General features: G+C 41.0%; 1 protein-coding gene across 1 annotated transcript in view; it reads left to right on the top strand.

Moving 5' to 3' along the window:
* LOC117961592 (protein eva-1 homolog C) overlaps positions 1 to 21,362 on the top strand; it is a 78,339-nt gene extending 56,977 nt beyond the window's left edge. The window contains exons 6-8 of the mRNA XM_034900393.1: positions 15,174 to 15,296; positions 18,094 to 18,267; positions 19,366 to 21,362. Of these exons, the coding sequence (XP_034756284.1) occupies positions 15,174 to 15,296; positions 18,094 to 18,267; positions 19,366 to 19,748 (680 nt within the window). The 3' untranslated portion in view covers positions 19,749 to 21,362. The remainder of the gene's footprint in view (positions 1 to 15,173; positions 15,297 to 18,093; positions 18,268 to 19,365) is intronic.
* The last annotated feature ends 2,737 nt before the right edge of the window (positions 21,363 to 24,099 follow it).

Genomic DNA, 24,099 nt, shown 5'->3' with positions numbered 1-24,099 from the left:
TTAATCGACGGTGCATAATAATGTCCATCAGTCAAAGTGAAGCCAGACCTCCAAGTTGTGTTTGTTTAGTGAGGCCGCTATGAATCCTGGCCTCCGTAGCCAAACCAGACACATTTTGGGATGCTACTTTTTATGCTGATGCAAGCAAACACATCAGGACTATGTTGTTGTCTGTGCCAGATTCACTGTAGTTTAGAGTAGGCTACATTGAAATACTATTTCAGAAGTGTGAGGTTGATTCAAGTCGGCTATTGTTTTAAACATTACCCAAGCTTTTAAGCATTTTGATCTCTAAATAAAAGATGCAATAACAGCTCTGCTAGCATATAAAACTGCTCTCTAAGATGTGTTGGTTATGGATGAATACATTTAATAATAGTTTGACTACAGAAACGTAGCTGGGATGTCAGAACAAATGTGATTTTGATGTGATTTCTTGCATTATAAAAGTACAAAGACTTTTTAAAGTCGCAGAGACCCCTTTAAAAACATTACAGACAACCACATGCTCTGTGTTTTGATCACAAGAGTTCTACTTGTTGATTTGCCTAATAAAATGCCTGTCAGTGTTAATATGACAGTTGCCCTATAAAGGTCAGTGCTGCTGAATTCATGGGTGGTCCTCTAACTACCAAGAATCCTTTCAGTGTAAACTCTGGCTCCTCACAAAGTTGGCATATGCTTAACCCTGCATGCATGAAATGATTTAGTGAAATTATCAGAAAACAAAGCACTGTTATTTGTCAGCATAAATTCATTAGCAGGTATGTAATCGTTAGATGAGAAGATTGACACGGCGCATTGAAGGGTAGATATATAGCGTGAGCCATGAGAAGGGTAGCTTAGCTTAAAGACTAGAAACAAGAAAACAGCTTGTGTGGCTCTGTTTGAATATAACAAAATCCCCAAGCAACACTAAAGCTCACTAATTAACATTTTGTGTCATTTGATTAACCAATCAAACAACCAAAGTGTAAAAAAAAAAAAAATTCGTCATTTTACAGAGGGTTATGTGCCGGACTATTTCTTTGCAGGGAACAGTGTCTACTCCCTAGCAACTACTCCCAGCCAATCCAAATGCAAATTAGCTTATGTCCCAAACTGTCAAACTATTTTCTTAAATTTCTGCATGTTCCTTATCTTTCACATTTCCATGTGTCATTTGTATTCCTCATGCAATACTTATTAATGGTACATCGACATAATGGACACACATATCTCAGACTGTTTGGTTTAAGCTGATCGGTCTGCATCACCCTCATAGAAAGTCTTAATTGTCTCCCTCCTTGTCTCCCTTCTTCTTTCTCCATCCCTTCCACTACAACTTTTCTGTCTCGGGGTTGAAAATATGTTCTGAAAAGGTGTTCTGCGTAATGTGTGTGTGAGTTAAAGTGGTAATCCGTGTGTCAGTAGTACATGCTTGTGTGAGTCTGCCTTATGTCAAATCTGCACCGAACACGCTGCAGCAACGCAATGGGAAAGAAAGACACATCCATCACGGATGAAATTGCTTTTTTTTTTTAACTCTGTAGGTCACAGTTGGCCCAGTGTGGAAGTGTTTCTGTAGCTGTTTGATACCGGAATGATTTACAGCAGCTGGAATGAAAATACTGCAGACTGGGATGGGGATTGAGAAGAAAAATCTTCTCACCCTGGATTTCCACCAACTGTAGCGTGTTCTGCTGTCCTTCAATACCCACCGGATCAGGATTTGTTGCGAAACAGCTGCGGCCATGACTGCCAGCTTCACCTATGATTGCACAATATAACAGGATGTAGTTTCTATAAACAGCATCACAAAACCGCTGACCTGTTGACTTCAGGTCTGTCTCCGCCCATTATGACATTTTCAAGGTGTAGTGCAGGGAAATATGATCCGCTGGGAGCATTGTGTATTTTATTTTGAAATGCTGTCCCACACAATCTGCACTGGGTTGTATTGCTGCGGAGCTCTTTGTCATCCGGCGAGTCTTGAGTCTGTTGGGTAAAGAGATATAAGTTACAGTATTCAGGGATGTAATGATAAGGAATTGTGGGTAAAAACTACTCTCTCCATCTATCCTTTAACCCTGCTGCATTTTTGTTGTGCTTTCATTTTTCTTTTTACCTCTAATAATCTGTTATTGGCTTCAAATGTAGATGTATTGCACATTTACTTTTACACAAACCAGTGATATTTCAAAATGAAGAAACAATTAAAATAGTAACCAATTGATGATATAGACAACTATTAGGTAGACTCCTCAAAACGTCTCTTCCCAATAAGGATAATGGTTGGATAATGTTGATTGGATCGCAAGAAAGTAACACTACCAATGGAGGTGTTACAACAAGGTGCAATTATGCTCATAGTGACCAGATCTATTGATACAATGACTGATAGTAATTGAAATTTTCTTGATGCAACAAGATAAATCCGGTCACAAATTCTTGAGAAGTTTTTTTGTGGTGGGAACGTGATTTGACCTTGTTCTGACCCAACTACAAGGCAAGGTTTGAGGTTTGAGCTAACCATCTCCTGCAGCCAGGTGTGCTTTGTATTCTAGGATGTGGTTGAGTGAAATCAAGAGTTGAAACAGTCCTATTAAAATTTGCAATAGAAACTGAGAAAGGAAACCTAGTGTCAAGACACTAACAGATGTATACTTTACGTAAATCCTCATAGGTGCTGAGTCTGAGAGTTGGGCAAACAGTATTTTATGTTTCGTTTACCCCCCACTACAGCTCTGGCTGCAAGTTTGATGTGTGTGCCCGTGCAGGATATCAAATTATGACCTGAGGACATGAGATAGTGTGTAATGTTGTAGCTCTGTTAGCTCAGTTTCATTATCTACTAACAGCCTTGCGGTTACAGACTGCAGGATCTCAGATGTTTAACCGGCACTTCAGCCACAACAGCAGGTGTTTGTTTTAAAGACTGGTGTAAAAGTGTCTCTGGCAATCCTCTCTCTCGTGCTCTTTTTCTCTACACTCTTAACCCTTGACATGCATTTGCACATGTTGTGGCTCAAGTTGTTCATATACCATGGCTAAGTTGACAGGGGCAGAAGAAGAAGACAGGACACATGTTGGATTCAACAGGAAATATAGACAGCAGGACAAACCAATACCTAGCTGTACCTAGAAAGTCTCCAATGCCAAAGTTTAGAAGCACATGGACGCATAATTCATTATCATCATCCTCATTTATGGACCCAATGAGCATACAGCTGTTCACATAATTGCAACAAGTGTATGTTTTTAATGAGAAACCCAGCTACAACATTATATGTATTCAGTGCTCCTGTGTGCCAAACAACCCAAAGCATCAAGTGAAGAAAGGAAAGGAATGGTTTGTGGAGCTGCTTCTTCTCTTTTCACTCATGTCCTCCCTTTCTCTTCTCTCTGCTCAGTGTAGCTTGTAATAGCACCCACCTGCTAATGTCTATTTTCAGAGCGTGCTCTAATAATAGTCCAGAGAAAAGTAATTTTAAAAGTCTGCTCAAATGGGAGAGGTTCAGTCTAGTGTGTTTTTTTAGGTGAATATTGTAAATGGCTGCTTAAATATAGACAGCATTCAACAAATGTGGCTTCTTTTGTCAAATAAGGAAAACAAAAAAATTAGTTGAATTTTGGCACCATTGGTCTTCTCAAAAAACCTCAAACAATACCTGGCTCAAGTCCAGCGTTGAAGTAAAATGCTAAACAGAAGGTAATACATGTGTGTGCTGCGTACACTTTTGGTGATAAGACCGATGACAGATTGAGGCTGACCCAGACCTCACTGTCATAATCTCTGTCCAGGCCTGACCACTAATATGGCCCAGCACCCTGTCAACACATGGAGAAAAAAATGCCTCCCTAGCTTACACATACTGCTTGGGTTCTTTTTCTGTGGAAGAGGTAGGGTACAACATTTAGGCAGAATACTACCAGTTGTGATTCACTCTCACTTAGGCCTTTCTCTAATTACCTGACAATGACAGGGCACAGAAGCACCTATGATAGACAAGCATTATATGAGGCAGGTGGTAGTGTTTTACCCAAATGATAAAGAGGTAGTGATCGAGTGTACATCAAATCATAGAGCATATAATGACACAGATGCTAAAACAAACCGCTGTTTTATTTTGCTGTGGTGCCGTCATTTAGCACAATGGCTTCCAATCAAATCGAGTCAGTTCTGGGTGTTTACTGAAAAGCCAATGCGTCATGGAGAGGGTCTTAAACATGTAACTCTGAGGTAAGAATCGCAACTATCCTTTTAACATGTGGTCACACGGACTGCCTCAACTCACAAGGGTACGTATTGTTAATTAAATATGGTTTGATTTCCTTTTTAAAATGTAGCGCTCTAAATGTACAGTGCATTGGACTAAATGACTTTACTTCACCAGCCACGGGGCCAATGTCTGTGCACTCACTGATTGTGGAGAGGAGAAAGAACATGTTCTAATCAATAAAATATGACGTTACTGGTATTAAGTGCAATCAGAACATTCACATGGACAAAACAGATAACACTTCAGAGACATATCAACTACACCAGGGTATATGTGTTACAATGCCTGGACCATATTATCTTTGTCCCCACCCATCTCAATTAACTTCTTTAAATGGGGATAGCTTTATCAAAGAGGCCCATTCAGCAGGCTAGGTGCTGACCTCGTTTAACTATCTGTTGTTGATGGAGTGAAGCAGAGCTTTGCTTCTTAAACGACTCCATCTCGTCAACTTGTTCTACAGTCATCTCTAACAACATTTCGAGATGTTTGGTGTATGTCCATTTTGAAATTGTTGAAATTGTGAAAGGATTAGGCCCAGAACTTGATTTTGGATGGCTACATTGTTTTGGTATCAATCTTTTTGACCCTACTATCGCTACTCAAAAAAACGCTTATGTTTTGGTGGTATGAACTTAGTGGTGGTACAGCATTTGGTGGCTCGATACTTCAGGTATCTATCCGCCCGTCCCTGTTGCACAGTACACCACCATCATGGTGTGTTTCAGGAGTCTTGATGACATGTTTTCTCATGCTATATAGACAATCAGTGGGAAAACTCTGTGTTGAACAGGACAACAATTCCCACACCAGAGACTGGAATCAATTTTGCTCCATCTTATTGTCACTTTAGGGCTCTATCAGTCATACCTTTTGATGTATTCAAGCATGCAAGAGATTGAGAGAGAACGAAAGAATGTCGACATCCCAACATTCATTGAAACACTTGTAACAGCCACACATAACAAAGATGACTGTACACTGCATGAAAGGTTAAATTGAGACCTATTGGTATATTGAGAGGGATAAACTGGGCTACTTTTAGCTAAGCATAGTTTATCTTTCACCAAAATGCCATTCATTACTCATGTCCCAGTGGACTTAAAGTGTTGATTTTATCAACTGCCATGTACGAGCAGTTGTTGCAGTCTGCTAAAGATAGCACTATTGTTTAGATCAGCCATGACATGTGTTGATGTGAATGTTGCTGACTTTATTTCTGTCACGATTGTGTCTAGACGGGTCTTGCCACTATCTATACTCTCTCTGTTCTATGTCAGCAACAACAAATGATGATCTCTGTCATTTCACAACCTCAGCAGCTCTCTGACCCAATCCAAAGCAAGCGTCCCATTACCTCACGACTCTGATATGAAGGAGTAAATTTTAGGCGGGTGGCGTGATTTGATGAGTCAGCGATGGTCACATCCTTGTTGACCCAGTGGCACATGAGATAATGATGTGGCAGTGCTGACGGCGACAGTGTGCCTCTCCCACGTCCAGCCGAGTAAGACATGGAAATACAAACATTAGAGCATTAGAGGCTATTTATGCATTCAGTGAGGCAGCTTTAGCCTAGTGTGGTCAGTTGGTGATGTCAAGCTCACACAATAATACCCAGATTTTTTAAAGGAAGCAGACTGTTGAAAAATCTATTTCAGGTCCCTATGACAAATGCAAAACTTCCTGCTGCCCAAAAATCCTGATCACCATTGTTTACAGTGCTAAAGGTCCTTTAGTGCAAACACGGCTCAGAATTGTTTCAGTAATAGAGTTAGGGAAAGAAATTGAGAAAAGAAAAAACACAAATTAGCTGCTGATTATGACCCAGAACCCTTCTATATAAGCAAACTAAGTTAAAAAATGGTTAAACTGCATTGTGTTTTTGCTGAATTGTTTTAATGTGTTGTTGTATGTCTAGTTTGACACGGTTTTGATTATTTAAGATAAACACTGATAACTGCTCTTGAAAATTTGAGTCCAGATTACAGTTTGCATCTGGGTAGTTGTAATAAAATACAAACTGGCATGATTAGTATAGGCAACCAAAAGTGCCAGATGTTTAGGTTGGATTTAGTGATGATGAAATTCTAGGGCAGAATTAATAAATGTATGTATTTCTGTAATTTGATTATCATTACAGTCAGAACCTCGTCTTTGTGCATGTTTCAAACTGGGACTGAGGTTATTGTCAGTGTTGGAGACCTTAGAGGGATTCTTGTCTGTGTGGGGTCTGAAGGGGGAGCTCCACAACTGAGGTAATTTCTCACTGATTGTTATGACCCCACAATGTCAAGAGATCATCTATTCTGTCTCTGCATCTATGTTAAAACACCAACTGTGTGTATGTGCACATGGGAGGAGGGTTTAAAACAGCTGAGATTTTCGAGTCTAGCTGATGGTTGTTGGGAAGTGAGAGCGATTGCGTTCAGAGCCCATGCTGTGGTGTGTGTGCATGTGTATGTGTGTGTGAGTGTGTGTGTGTGTGTGTGTCTGCGTGTGTGTGTGTACACATTTGCATTTCTGTGTGTCTCACAGGGTTGTGTGTTATCCATTAAAGTAAATGGGGAAACATTTCAGAATGCAGAGCAGGGGACTCAGGGAAGCAGGATGGGGGTTGAGCTGTTCCACTCGCTCCATCCTGGAATGTACTCCCAACCTTCACTACCCCAAAGTTTGGATGCTTTTAGACTGTGTCACCACATTCTGACCATCATCCAGCTATGTCTCCCGGTAAAAATACCTGTATTGTATTAAAGCATGCTGGATGAACACAAGCCTTTTTAGCAGACAGTTCTTGTCAGAAGAAGCTCATGCCAGCTTAATGCATTTCTAGCCTACACCATCCAAGCTGGCTTGATAACTTGAGACCACTGATTTGATTAAGCATTCATGCATCTGTGCCAAAAGACCAAGCTGAACCTTTGCTGGATCTTAGGGATTTGAGGCGTTGTTCTCATAACATTTTGTAAAGGTTATCTGAACTGTGCCTGCTTGTTATTCATACAGTTACAAACAATCACTGTAGTCAACTTTCTAGCATAGCCAGTATTCAACAAATGGCCTTAGATGAGTTCCAGAAGGGTTTTTGGGGGGGATTTAGAGCCCTGCTAAAGGACACATTGATGGCAGTGCGCCGAGTGGTAACGTTCCCAACTAATGTTCATTGTTTATCCGTGGGCTTTAAAGGAACATGCCACTGTTTGTTGAAATAGGGCTTATCACGGTCTCCCCTAATTGTAGATAGGTGAGCCAACGCATTTTTTGTTTCGGTGCATGCTTTAGTGCCGCTAGTTAGCTTAGTGTAGTGAGTAGAATCCTATGTTGCCGGTTAGCGTGTTGTGAGTAAAAGTGAGCCAACAAAAAAACAACAACCTTATTTCTTCTTGTAGCCTGCGTATTCACAACGAGTGCAAATAGGCATGCAGATTAAGACAATTTCCTAAACAGACATTGACACTATATTAGGTGGAAGCACAGCCAAAGCACTATTTAAATAAACGGTGGCGTGTTCCTTTAAAAGCCAACTTTAATGATTCTATACATTCAACTTCTTAAAGTTTATAAGACTAGTATGTTAAAATATCAGCAACATGTATCTGTTCCAACACTTGTTTTTATCTAGCTGTTTTGTGTATCATTTATGGGAATTCATGTAAATCAAGGGCTGTCTTGAAGGTGGGGATTTAATTTAAAAAATATGGCATGCTTTGGAAAATTGTTGAGAGCCATGTAAATTATTACTATTTATGTAAGTTAGATTAGTTTGTACAGTATTTAATGGGCTAAAACCTTCAACTAACCACTGGTATGCGCCGCTATAGCCTCCTTTAAGGTTACTGCGGTCCCAATGTATGTTGTAACTCTCTACTACACACACAAACACACACACACACACACACACACATACACATACACAGGCAGCAGAGGAGTTTAGATTGCCCACACTAACATACAAATGGAACAGAACCAGATAAAACCCTCAGCTTCAACCACCAGTCCCTTGATAAAGGTCTCGTTACCAGGTCTGCTTTTTATACACAAGAGGAGAATGAGTGTGTTAATCCTGGGACGCTTCCTGTGACACGCTCTTAGCCATGCAAGCATACTTGCTTTTACATATGTTGACACTCATGCAGCCATTCATTTTCACAGTGAGAGGCCGAGGCAGTGCATTGATTTGTGGGAAGATAAACATGACTTCTGCCCCAGCTTGGCTCAGGTCAGGGGGAGGAGGGGGAGGAGGGGGGGGGGTTGCATCTCTTTAAGCCACTCACACAAACTCTCACATTCTTTACTCTGCGATCCTCATGCAAACAACACACACTTATATCTGTATATTGAAAATAGAGTCAATTTCTTGCATGTCAGATGTGGAAAAACAGTCACACACGCTTGAGCCCAATCAGCTGCCGTCAGCTGGATGCTGTTAGAGTGTTATGCTGGGGGTTGGAGGGACAGAAGAAAAAGGGAGAGAGGAGGAATGCAATCTCAACACCTTCGGCTTCTGCTCTATATACCTTGCATGTTGTTCTACAGGAATCCCATTAGCTCAGTGAAAAAATGGACTTGTGGGTGGATGGGCTTGGGAATGTGAACGTGCAGATGTCTGCACGCCTGTCTCGGTGGTGTCTGAGTGGGGAGCAGGAGAAAGAGCTAAAACATTTTGTGAGTCTAATTGTGTCTATAAACATTAATTTGAGTAGTTGATGCATTGCCTTGATGTGTTTGTGCGTGTCTATCAAGTGAATATTGGGTCTTTAATGTTGTAGATTAAGTAGGCACTGGCTGTGTGCTGATTGAAACCAGACGCTTTTGCTCAGACTTCTTACACATATGTTCACATATGCCAGCTCATTGTTTCATTGTTTTGCTTTTCCTCCAAAATGCTATATACCCCTTAAAGGGAAAATAATTACCCAAAGTGTGCATTTTTATCATCAAAGCACTTACGTCATCCGCTAAATATCTGTGCTTTTTTTCAAATCTGATTTGGAACAAAACTCTCCATATTGTTTATGTTACATCAATGTAGGCGTGGCCTCAGGAGTGCAAACGAATCCCATCTAGTGTCAAAAGTGTGTGTTGTACACACTCTATTTTACAGTTTCCCGTCTTTCATTGCAGTTTTATGAATAGACAGTAAATCTCAATCCGACCTCGCTCAAGTTGCGGATAATTCTTGCTTCACCCAAGATAGAGCGTAGTTTAAATGAGTGTAACCACATTAAGACTTAAGAAAATCTCTGAGAGCTAATGCAGACTGAACATTAAAGAATGCCCTCAAACAGGGATCTTCAACATTTTTTAAAGCAAGGACCCGTTAACTGAAAACTAAGACCGAGCAGGGACCCCCTACTACATATGTTGTGTAAATGAAGTTGCATATTAAACTGGGCCTACATTAACGTGTAGGGCGGCTTAAAGCCTTTTTACATACCTTTTTTATAGCATTAGCAATCAAAATAATAGTTGTTGGCCTGATTATTAAAATCATGTTTTTAATGTTAAACATGTGGCATAGTGAATCCTTAAAACCTTAACTGTATCGGTGGATGGCTGTCTTAATGACTACTTAACCTAGAGGCCAGTATCTAATGTTTTTTCTTTGTTTTTAAACCGCAGTAACTCTGAGGACCCCCTAGGCGTCCCAGACCCCCTGTTGAAAATCTCTGCCCTAAAACATTGGCCCAGGTCTGATCTCATCTCAGATTTACCATGGTTTAATATTTCATTATATCCCCTCTGGCTTACAGGGTTTTATCCCAACTGTGTTCTGCAGTGGTCAGCACATGGCGCGCACACACACACACACACACACACACACACACTAACACACACACACACACATACACACACACACACACACACACACACACACACACTCTGGCCTGCAGAGCCCAGTGAAAACAAAGCCAGCTCTGCCAGTGTAAACACGGCCCATTGTTATGGGCACTCTTTCCCGCCTCGTATCTTCGCTCCCCATGGCGGTCCTGAGCTCTGAGAGGTAAAGTGCTGGCCCGGGTCCCTCATTTGCCATGCGTTTATGTGACCATGTCATTATAATGCAGGCTGTAGAGTGATTTGTGTCCTCAGTTTCTCTCCCTTGCACTCTTCTTTCTCTCTTTTACTGGTTCAGTTTTTACTGCTTGGCTCCTTAAATGTGGTTTGTGGCCGTTTGCTTCGAGAAGTTTTAACTTTTTGACAATTATTTTTAGACAAGCAGCAGAAAAATTTACTATATTGCACCAACCTCTGCCAACAAAGTAAGCCCATAGAAAAACATGGGAAATTGCTGTTTGGAAGCATAGATATTCTGATGTTAAACAAGTTTGTTAGACTATGTATCTACGCACATGTGTGTTTTATGTACACACGTGCATCACGTGTGGCTTTGAGTCTGCATGCGTAGAGGTATCTCAATTATAAACCCCTTATGGTGTAAAATGTGAGAGTCACTGAGTTCCAAATTGCTTTATTAGGGGTCCAAGCCCGAGGGCGCTGGGAAAAGATTCACAGGTTCACAGATCCAGCGGAGCTGTGGAACCCTATTGCTTTCCTAAGGTTTCTTATTATTTTTCTCCACCTAAAACTGATACTACAGCCTAAACAGTACATGGTGGGTTGCCGTTTTCAGGACTGGTACAGATCCCTGCAGGGACCTTGGACAAAGAAATTCAGACACTTCAAACGCTATGTGGTGCTATAGCAGAACAAACCACATTTGGCCTTGTAACTTCCAAACAGTACCACGCACATTAGAAATACACATAATAATCGTGTTCCCTGAATTTAGCGGAATCTTGTGACATAGGCCCCGCCCACTTACGCCTAGACTTTTATGTGAAAAATCTTGATCCATCAAACACCTACTTTTTCGAACTCCTCCGAGATTATGCTACCGATCTGCACAAAACTTGGTATCTAGCATCTCCAGAGGGACATAACACAAAGAACCAAATTAATTTTTATTGGATAAAAATTACGCAAATTACTTACAAACAAATTTGACTAGCTAGCTACAAAAACACAAACTTTGTTATATCTCGGGCAAAATTAAAACTTTAGGATTTTCTTTGGCGTTATTAAAATGTTCCCCTAGGGGACGCTACAAGTACAAAAAGTTTTTATCTCATAAACCGTTCATCTGATTTTTACAACATTTTGAGGGTTTAATCTAGCACTACTCCTGAGGCCACAACTACAGTGGGGTAATGATTCGTCAAAGTAGGCGTGGCCTATTCACCACTTCAAATTTACAGCATAGATTTAAAATGCTTCATGGACCTCACATACCAAAAATTACATACATGGACCACTATGTGGCGCTATAATGATGTAAAATGTTTTTTTGATCACATTCCACATCGCACATTTGAAAACCTTACATCCAGGTGTTCCTTGAATTGAGCTGAATTAGGTGATATAGGGCATGCCCATTACCGCTAAAATGTTTTTTGCAATATCGCGCAATACCCAAACCTACTTTTTCGATCTCCTCCTAGGCCGTGCAACCTATTAGCATGAAACATAGTACGTAGCATCTACCAATGGACCTGACCAAAGTTATTTTTAAAAATTGTTACGTTAAACTATGCACATTTTACGACCAAACAAATATTTGGCTCTAGCCACAAAACACAAACTTTAGCATATCTTAGCCAAATTAACAGGTATCAGAACATTGTTCAACATCCCACTCCACGACTCTGTACCAAATTTGGTGAAGATCGGCCATTAGGGGCGCTATAATGAATTTAAATGCATTGAGTTAGTTTGTCAAAAAACTCAATGCATTTAAATGGGAAATATGCAATTGCAATATCTCTTCCGCAGTAAATGCTATCATCAAACAACTTGATAGTATTGTTTGACATGCCAATCTGAGGCTCTATACCATATTTGGTGATGATCGGCCTTTAAGGGAGGCTATAATTGAGGTAGAAGCGTATTGGCCTTTTACTCAATAAATGGGAAAATCACTATTGCAAATCACCACAGACAGACAATTCGCACTTACTGAAATTTCCTGACATTTTCCTCGCCTCTGTTATTCTTTTGGTTAAACTTGCAGGCTTGCTTTCGCAGGCTATGCGGGTCATCAGGGGCGGCCTGCGCCTGGGGGGAATCGCACCGGGGAGGCTTGGACCCCAGTCATAAATGCTTTCAGTTCTAGTTTTTATTTTTAATTTCAGTATGTACTGCAGCTGCCCTTACAAATTATGTATGGTGCATGTGATATGTACATTATTGGGTGTTGAACTTTGACCCTCTTGCTCATGTATGCTGCACACAGGATTGTGGGTCAGAATTGCCAGAAAATCATGCTGGCTTGCATGCTGCAAAATGTGACCACATGCAGGAGAACTGTTTTTTTGGCATACTGCATTTGAAATACCATGTATTGGGACATTGGGACACGTCTCTCAGCTGTGACCCTGGGCTACATGTGCAGCCAATTAGAGCCAATCAGAAGGCTGTAATCAGGGCGGGGCATGGAGATGGTGTGGCAGTGTGGCAGTGGGGGAGTTTTAAGACCCATGATTAGTGTCAGACTGATGAGGAAAGACAGGGGGAGCTGCCCGGCTAAATCCCATTTCTTAATTTCTCTGCATTTTTTTTATCCTCCACATATGGGGGGGGCTCAGTTTATTTAGTTTGTGCCAACCAGACCTGGATAAAATGGGGTTTTAAATTCATGGTTTTTTAACCTATTTGGGCGACAGATTGATGCGGTGTGCCACATGAGATGATGCAATTACAGAAAGGTATTTAAATGTAAGAGTATACATTTCTACAGCTGGCAACTCACCTAACACCACATGAATTATCCTGATGCAGTGCAGCGAAACAGTCTAAGCAGATTAAAACAAAGACCAGAAATCATTTACTACTTCTAGTAGTCTGGCATGAACCTCCTGCCTCTTTTGCTCATGACAAGTAGAAAAATCAAAGGCTGGACCCAGATTCAGCGGAGCTCTTTGAAGACTGTGAGTTTCAGTGAACCAGCTTTGTTGATTGGCTCTCAGAGTTTCTGCTGTAAGATATGATCAAAAACCTCTCCTCACATGAGCATTGCTGCAGACAGCTCTCTCTGTTCATGATAGCATGTATGGCAACATACGAGTAAGAAGTTAATCAATTAATGTTCTCATTGGATGTAATGCAGTGAAAGACTCTTTTTGTAATTTTAGCAAGTCAGTGTTTTAAGGAACACATTACTCAAGAGATTAGAGAGTCACAGTAGTTGTGCTACATATATGAATATATATATATATATATATATATATATATACAGCTGTAATTGTTACATGAGTGAGTGAAAGGCTCAATCTCTCTCATACAGTGTAATTTAGCAATGTCACAATCAAACATGTTTTACTTTCGGGTTAAACTTTTATAATCTATGAGTATAAGCACTTTCCATATACTTAAATTCCAACCGGAAATTTCGCTAATAAAATTGTAACATTTTAATCTCTTTATTGGCTCAAGGACAAACTTGATACTTAATCTTTCCTGCACCTGCTATTCTCTCATTTTAAAAGATTAACCGAGCTATTAACGTCCAACTCTCTTCGTTTGCTTTTCTTGGCGCAAGTCAAAGCACAAATCACGACTGCTGCAAGTAGACCTCTTTACTATGAAATTATTCCAGAACAGTTGACTGCAAGATGCAATGAAGTTTAGTTAGCATGATGAATGGACTGAATTGTAAGTTGACTTCCAATAACTTGTACAGCGGCATCAGTTTTTATTATATAGTGTCTGTTGTTATTTTTTATAATGAATGCAGATAGGTTGCCATGTAGCCACCCCCCAGTATATCCCTTCATTCTCTACGGTCAACTATCTAATAAAGACAAGTACTGTATGTCGTCATATCATCTGTACAGTAAATGCCCGTAGTTAAATGTTCCAGCTCAGTCTCTTTTCATCATTACTTACAATTGGAAAAATCCTGTAACATGTTCAGGGCATAAGTAGTATCCAGTGGAGGGGAGCTGCTTCGCTCCTTCCTGCACTTTGATTGACTCTTGGACCACTGCCAAACTCTGTCTCTAGAAATTTGATCAGTGTTTATTCATTCTGCCTTTACATAAATGGTCAATTTTTATGCTAAATCACATGTCACAGTTTCACTATTAGTGCTACTAATGTCAGCAAAACCTGGCAGCTGATTATTCTTCACTGCCTTTTTGTTTGTCCAGAGAAATTGAAATGCAAGAATAGCAGACGGACAAACAGCTGGACAGACGGTCATCTGTTGATCTGTAAGTCTCTGTGATGTGACAGGGCAGACAAACACAGTGACCGGAGCGTGGCCCGGACCTCGAAACCACATGTGAGCAGGCAGGAATGTATAGCCCACTGCATTGTGGGTTTGTGTCTGTGGGGAAAGAGTGCAGCCTCACTTACTCACAGGACACTGTGAGGTTGGGGGGATGTGAAGGGGTGAGGAGGAGGAGGAGGAGGAGGAGGAGGGGGCGATTGCAGCCTAACTTTCGGGAATCATGTGCAAGGTCAGGAAGCGTGTGTGAATCACAGCCATCGGGCTGTCTCATTAATCGCTCCTTACTCTTCCAGTACAATACTACTCCAAGTTGTCACTTTCAATTTACGTTAAATAACATGCGAGATTAACAAAACTGAATACCACCTGTAAAATATCTAAGTACTCTCCTTTCTTCCTTAATATTTGCAAACCTTACTACTTGTACCAATATGTCTAGGGTGAACAAATTCAGCAGATCATATTGCCTTATCCACATTGGCCAGGATCTGTACAGAACTTAAATAGAAATGACAGCTATGAATCTCTTTTTCAATCATTTTATTATCCTCTATCTTTCTTTCATTCCCTCGTCCCCAAACTCCCCTCCTCTGCTCCACCTATCCTTCTCTTTGTAGTCCCAAAGAAGTTGCTTCAGGAGCAGGGACCCAGACCGCCGGTGTACTCCCCTTCACCCAGCGCCCATGTGGGAGACAGTCCTCCGGAGGGAAGCTCAGTCAAAAGCCCTGACGCTGTTCCTGGTGAGCAAAACAACATAAGCTTTCTCACTCTCACAAACATTGTCACACATTCCCGGGCCTCCCGTGAAGAACAGTTAACACTTAACAGTCCCAAGGCCTCCCAGGACTCAACAGAAACAGTAATTCAGGTCTCAAGGCAGGGCATATATATATATATATATATATGGATATTTAAAGTTACACAGAGTTCAACTGTTTCCATATGTATCCAAGCAGAGCCATTGGTTTGGACCATTTATGATCATTGGTCTTAAAAATATACTGCTTTCCAAGAGTCAATAATGGGACCACAGTCTAAATCAGTATGTCCAACTCTCATAAAGAGAAAGAGGGAGAAGACAGAGCATGAACAATGAAATGAAAGAGGAAAGAAAAAGGAGATGCCAGCAAGGAAGGAAACTTAAACAAAGCTTTATTCATGAGGGACGGTGGCCTGCATCCAGCACACTAATTACTCTGCTCAGCTACCGGCTCTGTACTGATTAGGAGGATAGACGAATGAATGAGGAGTTAAGAGAGGGAGCGGATAGGAGATGTGTGCTGCTGACGCATGAATAGCTTCACTTCCTTGCTGCAAACACTTCAGTTAAAGCTTAACTGGATAGATGGATGGATGTGAAGAAACAGATATTTGACCAAACAGCTGGATCACCGTTTTCACGACATACTTCTTAAAGGAATAGTTATTAACCAGTTAGTTATAAAAGCTAATAGCATTTTGGGAAGTAAACTAATTTGCCATCTTGCTGAGAGTAAGATTAGACAGTTGATATGACATCATATGTTGAATCTATACCTTCAATTCTTGATTTTCCCCGCTCTTTTCAATCAACTTTCACACATTTCCCCATTTAGGTATTTATGGGGGGTTGTTGTGGGTATATACTTTTTTACAATTTATAAGAGCTATTTGATGCTTACATTGAGTTAGTTATTAAGTCCAAAATGTCATGGTAGCATTCTCATATCAGATTAAATTAATAAATTTGCCGCAAAATTCTGACTCTCCATCTTTGATCCTAACTTTTTATTGCAGGGGTGTTCCTGCACTGCAATTCCCATAGATCAATTGGCCAGTTTTATTTATTTTGTATTTCTCTTAAGCCATGATACCGGCTATGACCATAACAACTCAGTTCAAATTACGTCTGTTCTTAACACACCTGTTGTCGAAGCTAAAACACAAATAGTATTCAAATACTGTGTATCACTCTGTCTGAGGCACATCATTTTTGTGCCAACACAGATGCAGCATTTATTTAGCAGTATTTAGATATTTTTTAATAATGGCTTTACCTGAGTGTAGCATGTTAAAAGTATTCCATCAACAGAGCAACAACTGCATTTCAAACACTCTGTATTTAGTATTTACAAGACCTTCAAGTGTTTTCTATTGACAATTCCTCTGCCTGTGTGTTAGAAAGAGATTGTGGTCTGTGGTTGAATGTTAGCCGATGTGTGCACCACAGCAGTGGGTCCAGGTGGAAACATTTACCTCCTCAGTAAGCAATTCCAGTGTAAACTGCTTTTATCAGATAAAGAGAGTCTGACACACCTTAAGAGATTACAATTAGAGGTCATTGGTGTGTGTGACAGTTCACCGAAGCATGCTCACTTACACCGACAAAAACAATCAAGCATGTGAGTATGACTAAGTCATTCGTCTTTTTTTGGGGGGGTTGTGTTATCTGAAGGATTGTGTTTTTTTTTTTTTAGGGAGGCATTGTTTATTCATGGAGCTAAAGTTAAAATAGTTACATATCCTACCTAAACACTTCTTCAGGTTAACTAGATGTGACAACATGGTGGCCCAATGGTTAGCCCTGTGGCCTCACAGCACCAAGGTTCCGGGTTTGAATCTAAGTCGTTCTGGGCCTTTCTGTATGGCCTTTGTATGTTCTCCCCATGTTTGTGTGTTTCCACCGGGTGCTCTGGAGTCCCCCACCATTAAAACAACATGTACCAGGTTCTCCAGTCAGTGCCCTTGATCAAGGCATTGGCTCAGATCTGGAGTTGGTCCCCCCGGGCGCTGTAAATGGCTGCCCAATGCTCCCTTGAGGGATGCGTTAAATGCAGAGAATGAATTTCGCTATGTTGTATGTGACATTAAAGTAGCTTTACCCTTTTTATACTGAGAAAATGAGTATAACTTTAGGTAATCAAATCACTCTGTGCTCCTCTGTTCTCTCATCTCATCTCCTCCTCAACTCCTGCTCACACAACACAAGCCAGCATGTAGAAGTCGTGCTGTGATGAAAATCCAGAGGGGGAAACAGTTGTTCTCATCTATAAATAGATTGTTTTCTGAGATTTTGGGGAAGCTTTTGAAATGTTGCCAAAGTGCAAACTTTTCCCTTGTGATCATCTTAATAACCTGAGTCAGAATGAGTTTGACTAATACAATTGTTGTATTATCTTCTGAATCATACAACTCTCTGTGAGCATGTGTGCGTCTTTATGCGTAACGCATCCTTTCTACAGAAGCGTAAATCTCCTAAAATCGAGTGATAGACTTGGGATGACTCAGTGGTCTGAAGGCTGTAGTCACAATACCTCGGATACCAAATACTCAGACTTTACTGTAAATGACCCAACCAGGCGTCATAATCTGACATTGTTCACATGTGGTACTGAAATGTTCTCCTTGATCTCAGTGTAGTCATGTTCTATCCACAAAGGAAAATGTGTGTGTGTGTGTGTGTGTGTGTGTGTGTGTGTGTGTGTGTGTGTGTGTCTAAATAAATGCTAAATGCTAAATGAACTATCCTCTTAAAACTGAACTTTTCTGCTTTTGCAGATAGGAAGAAGGTTAGGGAGACTAACCCCAACGAGGAGAAGTTTTCAGAAGGAGGAGGAGGAGGTGGAGGAGAAGGTCCCCTGCCACCCCCAGCCATGAATCCCATCATCAACTCCACCTCTAGCGCCAACATGGCCCTCATCAGCAACGCACTGGCAGCCTACAATTACATATTGAGTAAGGCAACATTCGTATAATCTTGTGTGACATCACATCACATGAGTAGCCTAAAGATGCAGTTAAATCAGAGACCTTAACCTGACAGATCATTTGAGAACTCGTCTGGATTATTATATTAAAGGGCATGCTATCTATTGTAAAAAAACAAAAAACAAAAGCTTATTCCTTTTTCCTGGGACTGAAAGGTGGGTAAATGTGGACCAGAGGAATGCAGATGTTAGGCCGGGAAAACCGCTACGTACACACACTGTCAATCATCTGCTTCGGCTGCTAAAACACACGCTGTACTACTTTGGATACTTCCTGTTTTATTACCTCAAATAAACTCAAATAAACACTTTATACATAGTGGAATGCATAAATTATACACTCAAATAAACATACACTGTAATTTGTAATGGAAGCTGAACATATGTGACTAACTACAGTTTTCTCATATTTGCAAGCTGCCATAAAGTTTTATGATCTGCATTTATAGAATGCTTTTTATTTAGGAATATTACACCAATAAAAATACTTTTGTATATGGGGTCTTTTTAAAGGAAAACTTAAGCTGAATCTGAATCTATTCCACATTTCATTTGGAACTTGGAGGGTGTAAAGAGTCGTTACAGTAATCAAGCCTAAAAATGACATGAGTCATTTCTGCACAGCAGGTCCCACATGATCACACCAAAGTCTTAGATGGATGGAGTAGGTCTCTCTTCAGTTCAGTTAGTAGTGAAAGACAAATCCTATTTAGAGGTAGAGGACGAGCAGCCCTTGTCCACCTGCAGCTTGAGTTGGTGGGACACATTAACCAACATGAACAACGTGTGAAAATACGTTTTTGAAGACAAGGGGAAGGAGAAGGGCAGTACCCAGCAGGATCTTTTTGTCAAACCAAGACACCGAGCCTAGGAATTGACTAATATGAGCTGGAAGTCTGCAGATATTGTTCATCATAGTGAGTTAGCCATCAAGTGAAAACATTTCTAACAGAGCAGGCTGAACATAAAAGACATCGGACATAAAGATCCAATTAAATGTTTGACGTGTTCTTAAGTAATCAACTAAACGTAGCACTTCTTGCTCTGTCTTTTTCTTTCATAACAGACCACCCAGAGAGGGCGGCGCTCTTCTTCATCTGTGGTGTGTGTCTTGGCCTCTTTCTCACGCTGTTCGCTCTGGTGGTCCAGATCTCTTGTCGCACCGACTGCCAGCCCCGCCAGCGGCCTCCCGCCAAGAAACGAGCACGCCCCGCCGACTCGTCCTCAGATTCCAGCGACTCGGACTCGGACTGGGAAACCACCTCGGATCTGTCGGCGCGGCGGCACCGGCGATTCGAACGCACGCTAAACATGAATGTGTTCACGTCAGCGGAAGAGCTGGAGAGAGCGCAGAGGCTCGAGGAGAGGGAGCGAATCATCCGAGAGATCTGGATGAACGGGCAACCTGACATCCCCGGGACACGGAGCCTCAATCGGTATTACTAAGGACTGCTAATGGGCTTTTTTTCTTTTCTTGACTTTCTTGACGCACTTGGGTTGGAAGGGGCAAGACGCATGGCCCTCATGAAGCTTTATAAGCAAGTATGAAAACTGTGGACTCGCACTGATGAGAACAGTGGAAGTGATTGCAGAATGACCTCCCACTCTACTGGTTTGCATACTCCTCTGGGTATCATAAGCTGTACCCCATTCAGTAAGAGAATAAGCTCACCACTCTGCATGGTAAGCTCACCTCTTTCTGCCGGAAGCGAGGGGTGAAAGGCTACACTGCCTTGCCTGTGACCTTAGCAGGCCTTTTTGAAGTGGGGATTTAGGGGTTAGCTGCCTTAGACACATAGACCTGTAGAGACTTCATGGTGACTGAAGGACCAAGGCCTCAGATGCGTCTGCTTTCCTGCAAAAGACTGTGACACTTGGAGCTTTATGCTCAGCACCCTCCAGTATTCATGTGTGGACTTTACAGAGGAGGAGCATAAAGCAGAAAGAAGTGTCCAATGGGACAATGTAAGACAATCTTTCCACAGTGAATAACCATGCTGCCTTTTTGAACTATATAAAACCAAAATATATTTTTGGGGGGAATTCATCTCAACCCTTATGAAATCGATTTTATAATATTTAATAGTTTATTGATGTTGTGTATTTTTGTTCTCAAGTATGGTTTATTAATTAGATATTTTTATACTTGGCGAAGGTTGTCTGGCACCTCAGGGATGCAATCCTAGTGTTTCTGTGTTTGGTTGATGTAATTGCTTCCTAAGAAGGGGATCAGCCCATTTAAACAGCTTATGTCAGCATTTAAAGAAAAAAGAAATAGAAATATTATATAAAGAGCCTCAAAGAGGTTTAGTGATTTATCCTTATTTTTGATACAGTATGTTTAATTCACAGTGCAGTGCCTTTTCTAGCTATTATGTCATTGTTGTCAAGAGTGCAGCTAATGTACAGTATAACCCAATAACTGGTCAAATGATTTATTAATTGGATATCCCAATTTTTTCTTATCATAGGCTATATGTATTCCCCTTTTTATCATAACTGCGGACCATGTGTAAACTTTGTCTGTCACACGTTGCACTTGCTAGATGTAAATGTACGTAACCAGAATATGCCAATTTTGTACCAGAGAGTTTTGCTAGAAATACTTTGTGTACTTTTTTACTTTGTGTCAACAGCGCCCTTATTTCAAAGATACCAGTGCTAAACCAGATGCTGATGGTAATCGCTGCTCGTCTGGAGAAGGAACCAGCACTGAAAAAAGGTTCACAGTGGACGTACAACCTGCGTCTCTTGAATCATGTTGCCAGTTTAATAAAATAAGCTATCGTCAATCCAGCTCAGTTTGCGCTGCCTTGGATTCATGCGTGGGAATAATTATAGGTTTCATAAAAAAGCTTGGTTTTTCAGAACTGAGAGTTTACTTGAGAGTACACGTGGCATAGGGTCATCCACATAAAGACTGCCACTCTATATAGTTTTTTTTTCCAATAAAGACCGTTCTTGTGTTTAAATTTGTAATGGGGTTAAAATGTGCTGATAGCTGGTAAAGTGAGAACAAATTATGACTCCTGTGCTTGGAATAAACTGTGTTCAAAATAACTCGCCCACTGTTTTGTTTAAACCTGCACATTTTAGTTTGAAGTTATGTTGTGCATTTATGTCACTTTATCATGTCTGCCTGTTACTTTGTTTGTGTGGTTGCTGTCCTTGCAGGTAGCCTACGGCAGATGGGTGTGGCAGAGGGTCGTCAGTAGAGTGGCAGCTCCTGGGTTCACCAGTCACACTGGCAACACAGGCTCTGTAGGCCACTGAACTTTTTAAAGCTGGAGTTATTCAGAGACGGTAAGCTTTCTTGGGATGTAATGCGACGAATGGGGTTGAAGGTGTTGCCTGTCCAATGCATAGCATGAACCTAGAATGTGGCTTGGTGCAGAATGAGGTGTCTGTTGGTTACTGAAAGGGAAGGGGTTCACGTCATTTCAGGCAACGACTTGACTGTAGTGTTTGGGTGAATGGGTGAATGGGTCACCGCCTCCGGTAGGCTAGTCACTCCCTCTCCTTCAGACTCAGAACAGCCTGATGGTGCAATTATTTTTTTTTTGCTTAATCACTAGGAGTGAACTTTTGAAAGCTTCTCTCCTTTCTGACAAATCATCGTAGCTTTTGGTTGCCGTTCTGGTTTATGTTGCTGCACCATACAACACTGTACATAGGCTACATTCTTTCACTCATGGACCCACTCACACTACGGAACTTACTGATCACACATCACACTGTCAGTCATTGTATGTTAGCCTATTTAAATGTATTAATCATTTGTTAATTGTCATGGCCTTGTGGCCCGGTCGCTTCAAATATGCACCCTACTTACTGTGTAGGCCAACTGTGGAACTCTGAGAAAAGGAACTGCTCTTATCTCATAATAATGTGATATTAAATAGCCGACAGAGTTACCACACTGTAGAATAATGTCATGATAAAATCACATTATGTGAACTGATGGATGACCTGTGGGCAATTCTATCAGTGTGATGTATTGGTGTTGCTCGCCCTTGGTGGTGAAGTAAAAGCTCTTCAATTTAAATTAAGTGTGATAAAGTCAACTGTTTATGATGATTTTCTGACAACTAATGTTAATTAGATTGATTGTAGCATGTAAGCTAATCAAAAAAACTTTACATCATCCTGGATATTTTTTCTCTTCCTTAAGTTTTCAGAAAAATGTGTTTTCTTTTTTATATTGTTTCTGTGCCGCGCCGTTTCCATGGATACCGCTGATTTACGACCAGTTAACGCAGTAAGAAAACTTAATTATTGACAAATCACAAAAAGTAGCTATACTGGTAGACATCTTGTGGCGAGAAGGACATTTAAACAAACAAGTAACGTACTTTAAGACAATGTCTTGGAACCACGGCCTACTATTTTTACCAGGAAACACCTATCGGGATTTGATGGTAGCATGTAAATTAAAGTTAGCTTGGAAAAGTTGAACATAAAAGTGGCTAACCTTAGCTATCAATTATGATAAGGTAGCTAGATAAGGCTCTGACGTTTTACTACTATCAGTCACATTTAAAAGAAAATGTGCTGTTATTATCTTTCTGTAATGCAAACGGAATTCCTCCGGGTCTAATAATCGATAACTGGGCCAGACTGAAAATGCGACTAGCTAAAATTTGCAAGATTAATTTATCTGAAGTGTTTATTCCAGGGTTGTATTGTGTTACATTATAAGGTACAGCTGGCTATTTCACAATCACACTATCCTGGATAAATTTAGCCGTGACGAAGCAAAAGCTGTAGCTAACGTTTAAAGGTCCGTGGTTATTTACCGGCCTGCTTTCACTGCACTGATAGGAGGGTTTTCAGGCTCCAGCTACGGGTCTGGATGAACTGACACTTAGACATCTTATATCAGTTTTTTTGTGAAGACGTGTGTCCCAACTTATATATCTTCTACACATACAGCAATAATTAACCCTGGTTCACAGCAAAACTCAGGCAGCTTTGTAGAGACAAGGAGGAGGCCTGGTCTACAAAAGTGGGGACAGACTCTTTTACAACCAGTCCAGAAACACCCTGACGAGAGTAAAGCTGAAAAACAAGTTCTCAGTCAACAACTCTGCGTCTGTCTAGAGAGGCCTGCAGGACGTCACCAACTACACTGTAGTTACAACAGTCTGCCATCCCCTCACACTGTAAGGGCCCATCAACTGGCCTACACCTGAATGGGTTTTACTGCAGGTTTGATAAGCCCACATCTTATCTGACATCAAACAACCAATACACACACATACACACACACACACACACACTGACCCTCTCATATGCGCTCAGGATCCGTGAAGAGGATGTATGTCAGCCAAAACCCAGACCATCAGCACTGAACACACCAAACTCACCCAGCTAACTGTCCCAGCACCTCAGGTGCTCATAAACTCCATGACAGCCCGGAGGAAACAATCTCATCCAGCACCCGGACCATCAGCGCTGCTCCAGAACTGGATATGTGCAATCCCCACTGCTCTTCTCCCTCTACATCAATGTCTGTGTCACTGTCAGTTTGTTTGTATCTGTTAATCACCTGAAACTGGCAGATGACACAACACAACATGCCGACAAATCTGCAAACAGATGGAGTTGGAACAGCTATCCCTCTGATGTGGTCAGAACAACCTGGAGCTGAACCTTCTCATAACTCTGAAGATGACAGTGGACTTCACAAGGAGCCCTCCATCACAATGTTCATGTTTACCTGGTAAAGCTTTGTCGTCCTTGTTTTTTAGCCATATGTCTATTTCTGTGTATGTACATTGAGAGCAACAAAAAAGAG

The sequence above is a fragment of the Etheostoma cragini genome, chromosome 18 (assembly GCF_013103735.1).
Source record: "Etheostoma cragini isolate CJK2018 chromosome 18, CSU_Ecrag_1.0, whole genome shotgun sequence".
NCBI classification, from domain to species: Eukaryota; Metazoa; Chordata; class Actinopteri; order Perciformes; family Percidae; genus Etheostoma; species Etheostoma cragini.
This window is presented reverse-complemented; position numbering and strand designations above follow the sequence as displayed.